This window comes from Pisolithus orientalis (assembly GCF_024613125.1).
Source record: "Pisolithus orientalis strain OTSU chromosome Unknown F5J12scaffold_91, whole genome shotgun sequence".
NCBI classification, from domain to species: domain Eukaryota; kingdom Fungi; phylum Basidiomycota; class Agaricomycetes; order Boletales; family Pisolithaceae; genus Pisolithus; species Pisolithus orientalis.
Genome location: NW_026260872.1, coordinates 62,384 through 79,727, shown reverse-complemented (window position 1 = coordinate 79,727; position 17,344 = coordinate 62,384). Strand labels below are relative to the sequence as shown.

Genomic DNA, 17,344 nt, shown 5'->3' with positions numbered 1-17,344 from the left:
ATGGCAAAGGGCCTGTCTGGAGTGCAGGGGGGATAGTAAACTCGCCTTAGCTAGTGGCGGACCCCTGACACCTCTTAGTGGGACTCCAAGTGACTGAGACACGACATCTGACTAGTACACCGTCTACAGTTGCTTCATCCCCACTTCCCAATAGTTAATTCAAAGTTAATTGACATGGCGGACCCTACCAAAGCTGAGGCAGAGCAGGTCTTCAGAGTGCTCAGAGCGCAAAAAGGAAACAAAGTAAGTGATATCGTCTACGATCGCCAACGACCAAGCCAAACGGACGCATGGACAGATGTGCTTCGATTGTCAAGCTCGGAATCCGACATGGGCGAGTGTGACATATGGGATATACATCTGTCTAGACTGCTCGAGTGTGCATCGGAACATGGGCGTGCACATCAGCTTCGTGCGGTAAGTCTCTTCGATATCATCGACTCCCCGGCATATTTTCATTTCATACCGTCGCCTCCCCAATAGGTCGACTAACCTGGATAGCTGGCAATTGAACCAGCTACGCACAATGAAAGTCGGAGGGAATGCTTCCGCTACGGAGTTCTTCACTCGCTGCGGCAGTGTCGCCCTCCTGAGCGATGCCGACACAAAGAAGAAATATACCAGCCGAACAGCGGAATTATACAAAGAAGAACTCGCCCGACGTGTAAAAGAAGATGCTAACAAGTATGTAAGATACATACAATAGCCACCTATCCTGAATTAATGGTCATGCAGGTTCCCGAATCGGGTGGTTGTCGAGGGCGCGGAGATTCCTGCAGTCGAGTCAAATCCCCAAGGCGAAGATGACTTTTTCTCATCCTGGGACAAACCTGTCTCACCGAAACCCTCGTCCGGTCCAGTCGCTCATACGACTGGTCCGGTAATTGGCAAGCCCGTTGCTGTCTCGCGCACGGTTACGTCCAGTGCCCTCCGGTCCAACAGTGCATCTGCGGGTAACGGCCCCGCCAAACACGGCAACCCTCGCCTCACCTCATCAAGTTCTATCGCTACTTCATCTACCGTGTCATCCGCTGTGTCCAAAAAGCCAAAACTTGGTGGGCTCGGCGCCAAAAAGGCAGCAACACCAATCGACTTTGCCGAGGCTGAACGAAAAGCTGCAGAGGAGGCGGAGCGGATCAAACGACTCGGCTACGACAGGCAGCGCGAAGAGGAGGAGGAACGTGCTAAACAAGAAGCCGAGAAAGCAGGTCCAGCGGTGAAAGTGAAAGGTGCCGATGCCAGCACAGCCCCAAGAGTTGTAGCCCTTCCCGGAAAGGTCGACCCACAAGGAGGAAGCAGCCAGGACATGGAGAGGTTGGGAATGGGATTCCGGAAGCTGGGCTTCGGTACTGTTCCTACTTCCCCTACCACAGCGTCCAGCGTACGTTCGACGTAAGTTTCGGGTTTTGTTTCTAGTAAGGCGCTGCTAAACGGTCTCTGTAGATCTGTGGATGATGCACCTACTACCGCTCGGGAGAAGTTCGGGAGCCAGAAAGCCATCTCGTCGGATATGTACTTTGGGAGAAACGACTACGATGCTACTGTCCTCGCCGAGTCGAGAACGCGACTACAAAATTTCCAAGGCGCGACTTCGATATCATCTAATCAATACTTTGGACGTGAGGAAGAAGAAGATTTTGAGCGTACCGGTTCCGAGGGTGGCCTCCTTGGAGATGGTAACCTTTCTAACTTAGAGAATATCGCGAGAGACGCCATCACCAAGGTTCTGGCTAATCCGGACTTACAGAATGTAGGTGAAAGCATTAGAACAGGAGCATTGAAGGTATGGATTCCAAAACTCATGCCTTGTCGCGAACTGACCCGTCTCCAAGCTCTCCGACTATCTGGCACAGATGTCTCAGCATTAACTCATAATGATACTGCTTCGATTTACCTTTTAACAAAGACGCTGGTTCCGTAGTCTACCAGTCTACCCTTTTCTCTGTCGATGAAATTAGTATTTCACCAGTATCAATTTAGTGACTCGAGGTGAGACCTCTTGAGACGGATGTTTGAGAGCGGCTGTTTGGACGAAATAAACAAACGTTAGTTGCTTTCCCGGATGCCGCCCGCGAGTCACCTGCGATGATCAGATTCATACTGGTGCAGGTGAACAAACTCACCTATCCAATACATTCATTGGTACTCACCGTTTTTATAGAACCGTCAAGGCAAAACTCGTCTTTCGAAATGGTACGTTCCCTACGATGACGACGAGAAGGTGCGTGGCTGTCGTTGTACTATTCCCTCGGCTCCTAGTTCAAAGCCTACTAGGTCCGACTTAGAGGAGAGGTTCACAGACTGGTTGCTCCGCGTGACCAGAAATACCAATCCAACTTCGTAGAGGTTGGTCTCTGGCGTGGATATGTCACTGCCACTCTCACAATCTTACAGTTTCGGAATCACAAGATAGTGTATCGACGTTACGCTGGTCTCTTCTTTTGTGTATGCGTGGACGCCAACGACAACGAACTCGCATATTTGGAAGCCATCCATTTGTTTGTCGAGATCCTTGGTAAGGATTGGAACGACTGGGTTTGAACGACCCTCACAACCTTTCTCTCGTTCAAGACTCCTTCTTTGACAATGTATGTGAGTTGGACCTCGTGTTCAACTTTTACAAAGTGAGATACTGGGTGTCCTCGTCAAGTGTCATGTTCTTAATTGCAACAGGTGTATGCTATTTTGGATGAAGTGTTCTTGGCGGGTGAGATCGAAGAAACAAGTAAAGACGTCGTTTTGGCAAGACTCGAGCAGCTGGAGAAACTGGAATGATCTCGCATAAGTTCCAGTCCTTTTTATTTCCCGACTGTAATACCGGGGCAACATCTGGCAAAGCGCCATGCTATTTAAGCGAATTCTGGACTCGCACATTCTGAACGCACGAGAGACTCAGTGGTTGACGCTGAAAGAAACTGCTGTCCAACTGCATGAGGATGTCTTGACATCCAATCGTGTGTCTTTTATGCTCACAGACTCGTCTGCTGTACCGCAACTCTGCGATTGGTGCAGTAAGTGCGATCACGTTGTCTGTTACAATGGGGCTAGAGTTTGTATTCTGGAGACACCTTTGTCCCATTGCACGACGCGAGTGTCTTACGCCATTGACTAACGGTGGACAAATTTTGGAAATTCTCTCTCTCAGCAGCCAGCCACGGCAGTTGCAATTCTTCTCAAGTTGCTTGTAAGTCTAAATACACCTCTTTTAGAAACTGTTTCCTGATCGAGTTACTTGTTGCATATCACATCATTCATGTGTAAGGTCTCCGCTCTTCTCCCAGCAACTTGTCCACAGTCCACTTATTCACTGCACTGTACCCCAACGGTGTATTCACACACATGGGACAGTGCATCGGGTGTGTTTTTTAAACTTCGACCTGGCCATCATTAATTGACCCAAAAGGGAGCACTGCTGAGCCTTCTCGGAGTGATCAAATTCCCACCCAAATTCAATATATGTGTGGCGACTGACCAACCCATAAGGCATACAGGTCAGACACAGGAAAATTGCCGGCCCACGTTCAACCTGATTAAACTTAAGCTTGACACTTTTGTATGTAACTTTATGTACCTTCTGGAGACCCTTCGTCGAATGCCGACCGCCTTATCACAGCAAATTAACAGTGTGGTGTTTGGCCTACACCTGCCTCACGAGGATTCCATGGTGAAGTATTTCTCTCCCCGACCACCCGTAGTGCTTCCCACGAACTTCGGAAGTCACAATTTGTTGTGTACCCGAGTTGTCACAAGCTGGGTAGTAACGGTCGATTTGCATAATTCTGTCATTCACACCCCCCAAAAAAAAACATTCCGCATCCCACATGCCGAAGAATTCAAAAGTAGGACACCTTGCGACTTGCAGGTGTCTGCCTGTTTGCGGTCGACGCATGTTTCTGAGCTTCTATCTCATCCGCACATCCTCTCATTGACGGACCTCTTAGCGTAAAATCCTACGGTAAGGTCTACGCTTTAGTCACTTTTCCTCAAGTCAAGATGTTATAGATTTAGTATCTGTGCTGTGACCCCTCAGTTATTCCGCACCTCTGATTTGATCAGTCCCAGAAGTTTGCATTGACTCGAGTTTGGGTGGGTGCCTCTCCTGTCGTTCTTAGTGAAACCACAGTTTCACAAGCATCAGGAAGAAGACCGTAGTTCTTGCATTATCGTTCGTCAAAATTCAAGCAGGGAACTCGCGAAGTGCGGAACGACGGCAACCTTTCGGCGTGTCTACCGGTCGGCCGGCGAACGCAGGTGTAAACACTGCAACATAGTGAGTGTCAAAGAGATGTAGCATCGGTTGTTCTCAGGCCTGTAGTAGGTGCAAGTCTTTTCTTTAGACCTTGTCAATCGATCCGATCACGTGCCCAAATCTTCGTCGTCACTTATGACGACCTTGTGGGGCGCGGATAGTCCATCGGCACTTGCACGCGTCATCACTCGGGGTCATGATGTCATTTAGAGGGAAGTTATCGGGCTTCGCGTAGTTTGCACGGCGACAATATAAATAGGATGAGTCTGTAAAGAGGGCACATTCAACATCGAACATTCTCTCGTATCACTAGTCACCATGTCCGAAAACCAGAACCAAACTCAGAACCAAGAGCCTAGGTATTTTCAGCGTGTTCTTTGGCGAGAGGCGACTGAACCATCTTCCTAAGCAAACTCTCTGGTCAGTTCCATTCCACGAAGGGATCGATTGTCGAGGCGGTGTGTGTTCTGTAGTCTGTGGCTTTTTCGATTCTCATGGTTCTTTAGATCGGGGATGCAACCGGCGCACCGTCGTGGTCGCAGTCAGGAAAAGAAGAGCATGCCCGCGGTGAGGGGGAGTACATGGCCGCCCAAGCCGAGGGCTATGCACAAGGTTTAACAGACAGAGTTGGGGGGTATAAAGACTCTGTCCTTGGTGCAGTCTCCGGTGATAAGGATCAGCAAGTGAAGGGTAGGTCACAGATTTTTTCTTTACGTTATCACTGTTGTTGACCGTCTCCTGTTGTAGGCAATGCACGGAACGAGAAGGGTCAGACCCAGCAAGAGTTCAATAAACCACAGTGAACCGGATGAACCCTCCGTCAATATTGGGGGGAATGTACCTTCCTGCATTTTATCGGTGGCCATCTGTTCTACCTACGGACTCGTCTTTAATCGATTTCCTCGAAACAGAACTTGCAGGGCGTATGTAGCTTTCCTTTTCTCGTCTAGACGGAGTTTCGTTGAATAGAAAGACTCCTGTCTTTTTTGGGGTTCGTAACATGCACAATCTTCGCTGAGGATAACTCCCGTACCACCACCGTATGTGGCAGTTGAGTGATACTGATGTAAGTTGGTTCATCTCGCCGGTCTGGTGTGGTGTCACACTCCGTCCACTTCGTGGAATGAGGGTTGAATAATGTGTATCGTGGGGACGTCATGATATTCATACTCGGGCGAGTCAGTTTGGCTGCCAGCGATGGTAATTTATTCCTACTCTACGTATGCAAGAGGAAAATTGTATCGATTTGGTACATACCAATGCTACAAACCTGGGAACGATCTCAAAGAGGTAGTAACACAACGGTGTCTTATCTTTCATACGTGGCGCAGACGAGAAATTTCTTGCTACACCCATTCGCGCGGCTCCTTCAAAACATTAACGAGGAGCCCCTCCTCGCTCTCTTCGCTTACCCCAAGATCTGACATATACTCCCACCTTGCCGTCTCCGGCAGACTCATCAAAATGCTCTCAATACGAGCTGATGGAGTCTTTAGTCCGAATCTCGTACCCCTATCATATACCAGGTTGAATTCCACGTAACGGCCCCTGCGCAGGAGTTGCCATCGGCGGTGGTGCTCCGTGTAACGTCTGAATGCGTTGGCTTTAAGAATGGGGATGTAAGAAGGAATGAAAGCGTTTCCGACGCTCTGAATGAATGAGAATATTTCGTCCGGAGTAGCGCGGCCTGGTAATATCGTCCGATAGACGTGTATGCTTCTCACAGCAGAGATCGTCAAAGAACAGCCCTCCAACTCCTCGAGTTTCCTGACGGTGGACGATGTAAAAATATTCGTCGCACCACTTTTTGAAAGCGGGGTAAAGTTCGCTACCGTGCTGATCACAAGCCTCTTTTAGAGTCCGGTGAAAGTGTTTCACTTCAGACTCGTTGAGATAGCTCGGAGTCAGATCCGAACCTCCGCCGAACCACCAAGCGACGACCTTGGGTGGACCCTCGTCTCCCTCGACAGGTGATTCAGTGATTTCGAAGTAGCGATAGTTTGCATGCACGGTTGGTGCGAAGGGGTTCCTGGGGTGGATGACGAGACTGATGCCTGCAGCGAAGAAGGGCAGGCTTGATTTACCGTCGTAAGGGATCGAAGAATGATCGGAGCGCATTTCCCTGATTGCGGATGGTGGGAGCATCCCGTGTACGACGGAGACGTTCACTCCAGCCTTCTCGAGTACGGTCTCGAGAGACGAGGTGGTCCTCCCCGACTCGGGGGAACATGCGAAGACGCATGACAGGCCTCTCCCTCCTTGTTGCCGTATCCACGCATCACGGCGGAACTTTAGAGCTGTCTGGTCCAAGTTTTCCAGCTCGGATACTATCTGCTCCTGCAGCCCATCTATGTATTTCTCCACCCTTTTCCGCATGGGTGGTGTCGATGTCATGGGTGGCGAATGAGGTGGATTGTGCGGCTTGATGGAGCGATATCAGCAGACCTCGACCTCTGGTTATGGCAATATTGGCCGACGCATAACATCCATTACTCCGCTGCTCACGATTGACAGCTGGTGTCTAAGAAATTTCACATATGCTATTTCCAAGGCTTCACTGTGAGATATATACCACTGGGGAAAACCAAGCTGGCGATGGCAACCAGCGCTTGATTGTTCTGACTCGATGAAGTGGCGGATCTTTAGTATGGTGCCACGTGACTGCCTTCAAGTAGTCACCTTCATTACAGCGACTCGCTGCACCAAAACGTCTACTTGGCACTCAATATGGATGCGCGCTTGCGTCGAGTTAACAAGGAGATCGCAGGTATGGAGAGCTTTTGACTGTCGTAGTCGCTCATCAGTGAGAATTGGTTGCCCTCACTTAGACTGTAAGAATGATAAAGCCTCTAATATCAAAATCGACCTCGTCGATTCATCCCCTTTCCATCTGAAGGGATCATTTCCCGGCCCCAAAGACACACCATACGAAGGAGGCGTCTTTGAAGTGGTGCGTTCCATCGTGGCCGCGTACCAGTTGCATATTGACCGAATTCTTCTACAGGATATTGTAGTTCCTGAATCGTACCCCTTTCAAGCCGTGAAGATGAAGTTTATCACTAAGGTGTACCATCCTAACATATCATCGGCGTCTGGTGCTATCTGCCTTGACATTTTGAAAGATGCATGGTCCCCTGTTCTGACCCTCAAATCGACCTTGATATCGTTGCAATCACTCTTATGTTCCCCAGAGCCAAACGATCCTCAGGATGCTGAGGTTGCGAAACATTACATGACAAGCAAGAACAGCTTCGAGGAGACGGCACGGTACTGGACACAGATCTATGCCGGCGGTCCTGGATCGAAAGGGAAGGTGGATACAAAAGAGGCTGCAAAGGATGAAATAGCTATAGCGGGTCTTGAAAAGACTCATGTCACTCAGTTTGAGGGTCTTGGATTCGAGCGGTCGAAGGTGGTACGTACTCGGTCACGTACAGGCCCGTTCGGGACGCTAAACACGGCGGACGCACAGATTGACGTTCTGCGTAGAATGAACTACAGGGGATCTAATGCTGCAAACATACCGGACGAGAGAATAATCGATGAGCTTTTGAAGTGACAAACCGTCAGCATGTTTCCGTGGATACGGACGTTATCGACCTCCTTGTATCCCTTCACTATATCCCTTCATCCCGCAATGTCACTGTACTGTCCTAATTGAACTTGTTTGTCGGTGGAACCTTCCGATCCGACTGCCATAACCTTGATGTGTATTCTACATGCACTCCTCATGGCAGAGGAAGCAATGTGGCGTCAAGACGGCAATGTCCAAACGCATGGTGATTGGACGGTTAAATGCAATTGCTTCTTACAGGTGCCATTAACCACGAGTCCCTGACAAATGCATAGGCCCGCTGTGATCGTCAGCGTCCCACAGGGTGGTACCAGATACCAAGGGAACTGCCGAAGCAACGAGGGACAGCAAGTACCGCGGTAAGCATTGGATTAACAAAACGAGCCACAACTGGATGATAGCGAAAATAGTGCCTGGTTGAAACGTTGACACCGGAAACATTCCGGTGCCCGCTGACAACACCGTAGACGAAAACTCAATGCACTGAGCTGGAGCAGCAATAAACTATGGATGCAAGAATGATGAAAAGAAAAGGAGGAAGGGGAATACAGATTAATTGATGAGGAACTCCAGGCATGGACAAGACATTGGTTACCTGAGGGTGGGCAGGACACTCTGTCCTGCTATTTCGGCTATGAACCAAGGTACAGCAATGACAAATTCGATTGAAGATGCCATGTGAAGACTTTGGGTCATAGCAAATAGTAAGAGCAGAGTGACACCACCGGCCACTCATTAAATAACCGAGAAGTAATCCATGCAATGAAGAGAGGGGATGACAAGAATTAAGAGGGGGAGTGTGGGTCATATGGGTGAGTGGGCAGACAATAAAGAGCAGGCACATTGGTGGATTCCTGGCTTCCACTGATGTTTTATAGTCCAGAATCCTTTTTTTTTTTCTTTTCTATCTGTCATCCCGGAGGATTCGGAGTCAATTACTTCGAACCAATACTGGTTAGCAACGTAAAATGATTCGGCACGAACATAGTACTATCTGATCGATCGAGCATGCTGTAGGCCGTCCACATACAGGAAGGATGGGAAGGCAGCACAGAACAGGCTACGGAGTGTGCGACGCTCGGCCCCTGTACAACTAAGGCAACCCATGGTTCAAAAAAAGTCGTGCACATCCTAAGACACTTATCAACGGATCAACTGTGAGGACGTCACTACAAAGCAAAACAGGTCAGCTCAGGGGCTGGCGCACTCGGCACTAATCCATTTTCTGTGAACACCTATCACGGCAATCCGATCGCACGAACATGTTCCGTGCCAGCGCAAACCTGGCCCATCACAGCGTCCGATCTCGTCGTTGCATCCATGCTGTGCAGGCAAGACTCAACATGATTCCACCTGCAAGCAACCAAACGTTCGACCGTCTCGTGTCACGTAGTATTGCCGGTAACCGTCTCTCTCGGCTGGGAGCTCACCAAAAATGCGTCTGTATGGAAAGGGGCCCGAAGGGGCTCGAATGATGATCGGAATTATGCTATGTACGACTTACACCGTGGTTTTACGCCCGCCGTATTCCCTCCTCAAATTAGTGATTGCTGTACCTCGTTGGACACACATTCTTCGGTATGGACACAACGCCATCATGCCTGTCACTCGGAAGAATTCGCGAAATATAGTGGTCGCTGATGCAGCACTAACCAGGGTGGTCAACTTCGTGGCTGCAGTTATCAGCAGCCAAAAAAAATATTACTGGTGGAGAATACATATCCGCTCCGCTTCCTGATGAACGACACTGATGTGTAACATCCAAAGGCAACTTAGCGATGGTGCACTCAATCACACTGGAGATGATTGTGGCTGATCGAGGACAGGACGAGGATATCCACACAATTCTCGAAAGGCTGTCGGGACAACTCACCGGCTAGCGAAGAGGAGGGCCGGGGTTGACTGAATTAGGAGCGAGAATATTCAGTCAAAAGGGACCCCTCCTATAGAAATTACAGCATTTTCGGGAGACAAGCATGAAGGCAACCATGCGTGATGCTGCTCGCAATATACTAAGCGGTAAGTACGACGTTTGGTGGCAAGGAAGACGACAAGCATGATCAAATCGTGTCGGAGTCATGCCCCAGGATTCTAGGCACATCACAAAGAAACAGTATCACATGTTACCCGCGAGTCACACACGAAAACATCCATCTTCATGTGAGTGCTGTAAGTAATATTTCACAGATCTTTCGAGTGGATCTCCAAACGGTTCCATCCCTCTCCTGCTATATCGCTCACTCGCGCATCACGCCATATGATCGACGCACCCGATTTCGTGCTTTCGATCATGGCGTTGTTTGGTAACTTCGCTCCAATTTCCCTTCCCTGGAAACAGGACGGGATGCAAGCTTCCAAAACCGCGCGGCAGCTGTTCAACTGGCTCACCAGTTTACCAACGTCGCTTGGTTTTAGGAACAACGGAAGAATTTATTGCGACACGATAAGAATTCCCAAAAATGACAAACGAGGTCATCTTCAAGCAGGGAAACGGCGTCGTAGGCCGAATGACACAGTTTCAGGGGTCTTTCATTTCGTCGCGCGATAGGAGGTGCTTAGGCCTAGTGAGGGCAAGTTGAGATTCAAGCCACCCCAGTGACTTATACTTGGTTGCAATGTCCGTTTGGCTGATCAGGCTAGTATCTTCCCTGCCTTCCCTTTCCCAATATCGTGGAGCGGTTTAGCTTCATAGCCATCCTACCATATATGTATGTACCGGATGGTAAGGGCTAAGGTTTACCATGTAACATCGGCGCTAGCTCACAACGCTTAGATTGCCTACCAAGAATAACCATGGTACTCAGGTATTATAGTAGGGAGCTATCTATGAACGCTTGATATGGGTCCTCGGGTTCTCGTCCTACCCCTCTTCACCCTGTATCCACTCATTTATGCAATTTTCTCCGTTCATGATGTGTCCCAAGGAAACGGAACCATCCATATGCTGACAACGTTTGTGGTACATATACAAGCGGTTATGGGATACACCAGCCCAGATTGGTACACGCTCGAGTTAATGGGTGCATCCATCTTCCAACCGGTTTGGTTCGGCATTGGGTCATCCAATCTCACTGGTCATCCGTAGTAACGGGTTGACACGGAGGAGAGTCGTGGTTGTTTGAGGTGACCACATAACTGCCTGTTTATGACTAACGGAATCCTCTATCAAAATCACTGCAGAATACAGCACCAAATTCAGTGACCTTGATTCATGCGGTAAGGCATATCATTTTATCGCACATCGGTCACCTGCGCCCACCATCCGTATACCTCATTGCAACAGCAAGATTCCCCCGGGCCACCACCGACCGAGGTCAATCCACTAGGCGATTTTTGACGATTGGAGCTCACCACACAAGAATAAGCCGTTGATTTCCACTGATCGCAGCAGGAAAGCCCAGATTCACCCCTCGGTCCTATTGGGCTATCAGGACAAATTTTCCTCCGCTTGTACTAATTCTCAACTAATAACGCTCGTGGCTCCCGATGGCGGGCGTGTTTCAGAGCCCATTGGCGTAAACCCTATCCTCTCTACTGACGCATACTATGGCCTGCTTCGTGTCGTGTTTCCCGGCATCACGAACTCAGTGGTTCTGTCGTGTTGCGGACGCACACCTCTCTTTTCGTTCTGACGCGGGGCGCAGGTTGGTCATAGGGTAACTGGCCGAGCCTGTCTTCTATATTTTCTCCGAAGGTTATCGCTATATATGTCTCACGTATACAATCTCGGACTAGCTTCTTCGTGACAGGCTTCTCGTCCCGGAAAAAGCGTACTTGCTGTGAATGCGATACTTAAACGCGTCTACAATTACCTCATTCCGCGGGCGCTGTTTCTCCACAGCACTCCGACAGGCATGTATTACTGTGATATGGTTCACCGAAAGCGAGTGCCAATAGAAGAAGTTCACAGGTTCCACATCCCTCCAACCATACTATGTTCCTGCCGCTATCAAATATTTAGCTCCACAAGATCCCCTTTCCAAGACCGCCGCAGCGCGTTCCGATTGATCAATGTACAATGCATCGCATGTTTTTACACGGATGTCATAAGATCCGGGATATATCGAAGGTGCCTGCCAACTACACACGTTCGAAATCATGCTATTCCGCCATCATCTCGCAGGTAGCGGTTTCGGACTACTCCATCTTCAGCTTTTTCTGATTTCCCCCCAGATCTAACCTTCCCTGACTCTCCCTCAGTTGGAGTTTCACCTTGCTCTTGTATGGAATCGTCTACGCGTTCCCCATCAACAACCTACTTCCCAGCTGCCCACCCCCCAGCATAACCGAACCAATGCTTCCTTGGACAGTGTGGCCCCCGCAAAAAAAGCACCGCAAGTTGGAATCCTTGCCAAGCCTGCAAAAGCACCGCACATGCACGCCAGCCATGCTGTAGGAATACTATCGTACCAACCGACGTGCCCATAACTTGGCCAATGAAGAGCTACACGGTAGTTAATCCACGCTTAGAGCTGGAAAAACCGATGACGCACGGATAGAATCAGTATGGCATTCAGGCGCGCCAGCGCTGTCGCTGATATACTTTCGCTCCGTCAGGTCTTTCGCCAACAACTCAAAGAAACTAGTCTCACGAAAAGACGGCCGTTGACAGCGATACCTGTTGCATTTGGCGAGCGGCGTCTAGGCCGAAACACGCAATAATAACCGCAGAGACGTTTATTCCGCCGGCCGCCGTCTGCACAGCTTGGGATATCGACAGAACTAGAGTCGCAATGAGCGTAGCATACCAAGGAACGAGCTTGTCGATAAGGCGGCCAGCGAACGGTCCAACCAGCACACCAAACATCCCGACGAGTCCGAACAGGCCGATAACAAGTCTATCGATTTGTAAGCTTAGGCTCTGTGATGTAAAGCGGCGTTGCTTGACTTACGTCGAATAATAGTACGGCGGGCCACCTAGCAGAAATGTAAGGGTGACCCAAAACGCGCTGAAGCAAGCACTCGATGCGATATTGATCAAAGCTGCCTGTGCGACGAGCGGCTCGGTAACCGCATATCTTGCCATGGATCCAAGAATTTGGAAGTAGTTTAAATCTGTGTTTTTAGCTGGGTAATCTGGTAGCATGAAGTATGCCCCGACAAGAACCAGGGCCTGGACGCCGATTGCCATATAATAAATTATGCACCAAGAAGCAAAGTTGGCGATGACGCCGGCCAGTACTCTCGCTGCTAAGACACCAAACATCAAGCCTGAAAGTACGACAGAGAGTGCTGTTCCCCTTCGGTCAGGTGGGGCCAGGTCAGCAGCCAGAGGCATGAGAATCTGTGGGGTAACTGTGACAAGCCCTGTCAAAAAGCATAACGCCTCGAAAAGTCGTAAATCGGTCGTAACCGAGAGTCCAACGGTGAAAGATGTCGAAAGCAGTACAAGAAGGAGTATGAGCGGTCGTCTTCGGACCAGATCTCCGAGCGGTGTGATCAACAACAGACCAGAAGCATAGCTAGTTTTGCCGCGATGAGCCATCAAATTTCGAATATGGTAAGTATTCCATCAAGCCCCTCTTACCCAGCTTGTACCAATGTTGGTATTCTGATACGGATTCTCCGTTATTAAAGCTGTGGCACAGAAGCTGACCCCTGTGCTTACTGTGAAACCTGCTCGTAAGTTACGTTAAATGATTTTGAGAATTCAACTGGAAACACGAGTTAGCCTCGATGCATAGAATGCGATGGAAAGCACATGCTCAGCAGGGGCTGACAATAGTAAAGGTTTGCAACGGCTGGATACACAAATGATTAATGACCCGTCAAACACGACTTTCATGTAGAATTATAATCTGACTCACTGAATGTGCTGGCGAACCCAAAAGCTGCGTTCAATACAAGGCCAAAGTGGAATGGCTTGTCAGGATCGTAACGTAGTCTTCTTGGAATGGGCAAGAAACCGAAGTCAGCCGGAGTCATTGCAGGGCACTCTTTCTCCTCTCGTTGTTGGCGACCAATTGCTTATCGATCCACTCTTCCAACCGACCGTGCGTGGTGGAAACGACCAGAAATATACCCTCAGAGGAAAATTCTTATCCATCTGGTCCTCAGCCATGGGCACTTGGGAAATCTGATTCAGCACTCCCAGCCCTCCTAGCGATGGGCAAAATGTTCCTTGTTTAGGCATTTTACGTCCTCAGTTACGGAGTTTACAACTCACTCGCACACTGCGAGGCCGCTGTGAGGATGGTTGGAAGAAGCACTTGCATAACACCAGCAGGGTGACAAGCAATGTGCTCGTTTCTTCGCACATCTGCACGTTACAGTAAATAGACCACTTATCAATCTGCTGGTGGCGGACGCCGGAAACACCACCTTGTACAACATTATTCTGACATGTGAATGCATATCATTCCCTCTGAGACTCGACCTTGCTCAATGCAAGCCTTCCAGCGTCGCGGAATGCCTCCAAGGCCTTCCAAGCTGCTCCCGACGTCATACTCTCCAAGGCAAGCCTAACACCGTGCTTGTAATCCTTTGCCAGACCGGCAACCACCAGAAGCGCCGACGCGTTCAGCATCACAAAGTGCAAAATGGGTGTCAAATGCTCTGGTATGTCCTCGCCGGACCTCAACAGTGCTTTGAGTGTCTCTGCGTTCTCAGCGGCTGTCCCCCCTGCCACTGTTGTGAGAGGGTGCACAGGTAACCCGAACTGCTCGGGGTGCAGCTTCCCCTCGGTAATCTGCCCGTCCCTGAGCTCCCACGCCCATGAGTCACCTGCACAGCTGATCTCGTCGAGATTCTCTGCACCACACACAACAAGCGCACGCTTGACACCGCCATCAAGTAAGGATTTGGCAAACGGAAGGCCGAGTTCGCGTTCAGCCACACCGAGAACCATGCCTTTGGGCCGTGCAGGATTGATGAGTGGACCTAGGACATTAAAGAGCGTGCGGAAAGGAAGAGCCCTTCGGTAGGGCGCAAGCGTTGCAAGTGATGGATGATAATGAGGTGCTAGAATGAATGTAAAAGGGGCCCGTGAGATTGGGACGACGGTCCCGGGTGTAGGGGGTACGAATAGACAATCTAGGCGTTCCAAGAGATCTGCTGACCCCGATGACGAAGTCGAAGCTCTGTTGCCGTGCTAGGTGGTAATGTTAGACGTTTGCTGTATGTCGTTGCTGTTTTCACCAAGGTGAAAGGGATGGACGGCTTACTTACTTTGACAACACGAGCGCCTGCGCCTGCGGCAACGATCGCTGCGGTTGTGCTAACGTTGAACGTGTTGTGTCCGTCTCCACCAGTGCCTACGATATCGACTACGAAATCTTTATCCCCGTCTTCGAGAGCGGTTTCGACTGCGTAGGAGCGCAAGGCGTCAGCAGCGGCAGCGAGATTCTCTGGCTTTCTTTCCACCCGTGCATTGCGTAACGCAAGTAAGAAGGCGCCGATCTGCGCGGGTAGAACGGCATCGGGAGTGAAAAGATGGTTCAAAGCAACTTTGAGGTCACTAGCGGTGAACAATTCAGGCGTCTTGATAAGCTTTCCGAGCAAGACTTTGAACGTGTCAGGTGTGGGCGTGGACATCCCAGTAACTGCCTGCTCAGCACAGGCTCGGTATGATGGAAGTCTACTGTCGAGTCAGGGATTCGTCTCCCGCTGCCCTTATGTAGACGGTTCAGCCTGCTGGTCAACTGATAATCCGGTTGGCGATATACATTACCGAGAGGTCTGCACTGGATTAGACAAAGGATATCAGAAGCAAAAAAATTCGGAAGCAACACAGAAAATGTTCCCCTTCCAGATCAAACTTCTACCATGTAATCAGAGTTTCAGATCCTATCACAATCATATACACCGCATGTTTTTACGCGATTTCGATTATCCTTGTGTGATTCGGGACGTCGTGTGTTCCACTGCAAATCATACACCAAGCCTCAAGCTCAAGGAACCACGATTGTGGAATATGTGCATGGCAAGAACGTAGTGAACTTCATGGCAAGTTAGACGCTGAAATTTGAAAGTCTGCAACAGGGGAATCGAGGGGTGGAATTCCACGAAGCAGAGATACAACTTGAAATTCAAGTAGCCGGTGTGTGTACCGACGTGGCAGGCCACTAGTGGGAGTTGTATGTGTATGTATCTAGTTCACCAGTACATGAGTCGGTCGCTTCTACCCTGGTATTCAATGGAGTTTGTCAAACCCGACAATTGCCCAGGTTAAATATGAGGATGTCTTGAGCACCAATCTTGACGAGCTCATCCATCACTCTTGCACAGTCCTTCTTCAGCACCATCGAGCTTACGTCGACCCAACCTTCCTGTTCCAGCGGACTGATGGTCGGCGCTCTTCTGCCCGGCGTGATTTGTACGGCTAGAGGCAGGGCATCTCTGGAGATGTTAAACGAGCACACCACGTATTTTTCGGCAGCAACTACGCCCGCTATACGGCTTGCAACCAAGTCGATGCGGGGAGTAAGATCGGCTCGGGAAGGTGTGTTTGATTTGATTAGGACAGCCTCGGTTTCGAGCACGGTAGAGATGGCGCGCAGACCTGCTGCATGCATCGTTTCACCTGATTCTGCGAGGCGGTCAACTGGACGAGACGTGCTTCAAGCTCGCTAGGGACATACCTACTAGGTCCACTGGTTTCGGGTATCGCGATAAGCTCTACGGGTTGCATGAGATGTTGCTTACTACATACCTATGCCATCTGCCAGACCCAGCGCACAGGCAACTTCAACGCTTCCTCCTACATACTGAATCTTCGTCCTCTGATCACCGGTCAACTGCAGCTGATTGTCCAGTTTACTAAAGTATTCGCCGGAGAGGACTTCGAAACTTGTCACAATACGTTTTCCTGCAAGTTGCTCCACAGACTGGATCGGGCCGTGTTCGGGAACTTGGACTTGAAGTAAGCATTTACCGAACCCAAGCCTTTGGACCTCGGTGACTTTGTTTTGCATGCCTGCCTCTAGCACGACATCATGACCTGTGATACCAATATCAACGTTTCCATTCCCGACAAACGAGGGTATATCTGCTGCTGGAAGGAAAATGCTGGGATGATGATCAGACGGTCCTGTTTTGGTATGCACAGCGTGTCGGAGTGCTCACAGGGCGATGGGAAGGTTCATTACAAGACACACATCGAGGCGGTGAGATTTCCGGAACTGAATATCGGCCCCTACATGATCAAGTCACTAGGATTTTTGCCGCAGAACTGGGGGATGTGTGTGCACGTACCAGAGAGCAGCTGCAAACATTTTTCATGAAGCCGGCCTGATTGGATGGTCAAGATCAGGAAACTACCAGAGTTGGATACCGTGATGCGCACCTTTCTTCGGGATCGCGAACAGTAGGCGACCGTCTAGTGTGTCTATGTCTGTGAAATAGGCTATATGAGTGGAAGACTGGATTATGCAGCACACATACTCATTGTAGTCGAGATCAGAGTGCTGACTTGACTCAGATCGAAATGGTTTATTTTATCCAATCAAGCGATAAGATAAGTGGATTTCTTATCTTATCTCATCGCATGATGCTTCGGACAAACTATTTTCTACACTTCCTGC

General features: G+C 49.7%; 8 protein-coding genes across 8 annotated transcripts; 4 read left to right on the top strand and 4 right to left on the bottom strand.

The window, feature by feature from the left end:
- The first annotated feature begins 115 nt into the window (after window positions 1-115).
- F5J12DRAFT_868293 (uncharacterized protein) lies at window positions 116-2,022 on the top strand. The gene is made up of 6 exons (XM_051747076.1): window positions 116-243; window positions 299-417; window positions 484-684; window positions 736-1,392; window positions 1,444-1,783; window positions 1,833-2,022. Exons 1-6 carry the CDS (start codon window positions 175-177, stop codon window positions 1,866-1,868), a joined length of 1,422 nt encoding a protein of 473 aa, XP_051594553.1. The 5' UTR covers window positions 116-174; the 3' UTR covers window positions 1,869-2,022.
- Window positions 2,023-2,085: 63 nt separating this feature from the next.
- On the top strand, window positions 2,086-2,775 carry F5J12DRAFT_728716 (clathrin coat assembly protein ap17; the record flags this gene model as incomplete). Its single annotated transcript, XM_051741903.1, has 6 exons — window positions 2,086-2,109; window positions 2,162-2,221; window positions 2,275-2,346; window positions 2,395-2,515; window positions 2,572-2,624; window positions 2,674-2,775. The coding sequence occupies 6 exons, from the start codon at window positions 2,086-2,088 to the stop codon at window positions 2,773-2,775; spliced, it is 432 nt and encodes a 143-aa protein (XP_051594552.1).
- Window positions 2,776-4,535: 1,760 nt separating this feature from the next.
- Window positions 4,536-5,298, top strand: F5J12DRAFT_868277 (uncharacterized protein). The gene is made up of 4 exons (XM_051747075.1): window positions 4,536-4,608; window positions 4,659-4,707; window positions 4,756-4,939; window positions 4,997-5,298. Exons 1-4 carry the CDS (start codon window positions 4,568-4,570, stop codon window positions 5,050-5,052), a joined length of 330 nt encoding a protein of 109 aa, XP_051594551.1. The 5' UTR covers window positions 4,536-4,567; the 3' UTR covers window positions 5,053-5,298.
- An 80-nt stretch (window positions 5,299-5,378) lies between these two features.
- On the bottom strand, window positions 5,379-6,895 carry F5J12DRAFT_868274 (Coproporphyrinogen III oxidase). Its single transcript, XM_051747074.1, has 3 exons — window positions 6,755-6,895; window positions 5,959-6,702; window positions 5,379-5,936 (listed from the first exon to the last, which is right to left on the bottom strand). Exons 2-3 carry the CDS (start codon window positions 6,641-6,643, stop codon window positions 5,596-5,598), a joined length of 1,026 nt encoding a protein of 341 aa, XP_051594550.1. The 5' UTR covers window positions 6,644-6,702; window positions 6,755-6,895; the 3' UTR covers window positions 5,379-5,595.
- F5J12DRAFT_775043 (ubiquitin-conjugating enzyme/RWD-like protein) lies at window positions 6,896-7,947 on the top strand. The gene is made up of 4 exons (XM_051742300.1): window positions 6,896-7,016; window positions 7,078-7,199; window positions 7,254-7,664; window positions 7,722-7,947. Exons 1-4 carry the CDS (start codon window positions 6,977-6,979, stop codon window positions 7,806-7,808), a joined length of 660 nt encoding a protein of 219 aa, XP_051594549.1. The 5' UTR covers window positions 6,896-6,976; the 3' UTR covers window positions 7,809-7,947.
- Window positions 7,948-11,729: 3,782 nt separating this feature from the next.
- Window positions 11,730-13,933, bottom strand: F5J12DRAFT_576404 (major facilitator superfamily domain-containing protein). The gene is made up of 8 exons (XM_051740135.1): window positions 13,631-13,933; window positions 13,529-13,564; window positions 13,432-13,477; window positions 13,351-13,374; window positions 12,716-13,285; window positions 12,416-12,661; window positions 12,317-12,365; window positions 11,730-12,267 (listed from the first exon to the last, which is right to left on the bottom strand). Exons 1-8 carry the CDS (start codon window positions 13,746-13,748, stop codon window positions 12,079-12,081), a joined length of 1,278 nt encoding a protein of 425 aa, XP_051594548.1. The 5' UTR covers window positions 13,749-13,933; the 3' UTR covers window positions 11,730-12,078.
- A 34-nt stretch (window positions 13,934-13,967) lies between these two features.
- F5J12DRAFT_868245 (glycosyl transferase) lies at window positions 13,968-15,560 on the bottom strand. Its single transcript, XM_051747073.1, has 2 exons — window positions 14,991-15,560; window positions 13,968-14,913 (listed from the first exon to the last, which is right to left on the bottom strand). Exons 1-2 carry the CDS (start codon window positions 15,354-15,356, stop codon window positions 14,179-14,181), a joined length of 1,101 nt encoding a protein of 366 aa, XP_051594547.1. The 5' UTR covers window positions 15,357-15,560; the 3' UTR covers window positions 13,968-14,178.
- A 25-nt stretch (window positions 15,561-15,585) lies between these two features.
- F5J12DRAFT_868240 (uncharacterized protein) lies at window positions 15,586-17,278 on the bottom strand. Its single transcript, XM_051747072.1, has 7 exons — window positions 17,205-17,278; window positions 17,107-17,154; window positions 17,016-17,051; window positions 16,887-16,956; window positions 16,474-16,829; window positions 16,403-16,414; window positions 15,586-16,350 (listed from the first exon to the last, which is right to left on the bottom strand). Exons 1-7 carry the CDS (start codon window positions 17,206-17,208, stop codon window positions 15,968-15,970), a joined length of 909 nt encoding a protein of 302 aa, XP_051594546.1. The 5' UTR covers window positions 17,209-17,278; the 3' UTR covers window positions 15,586-15,967.
- Between the last annotated feature and the right edge of the window lie 66 nt (window positions 17,279-17,344).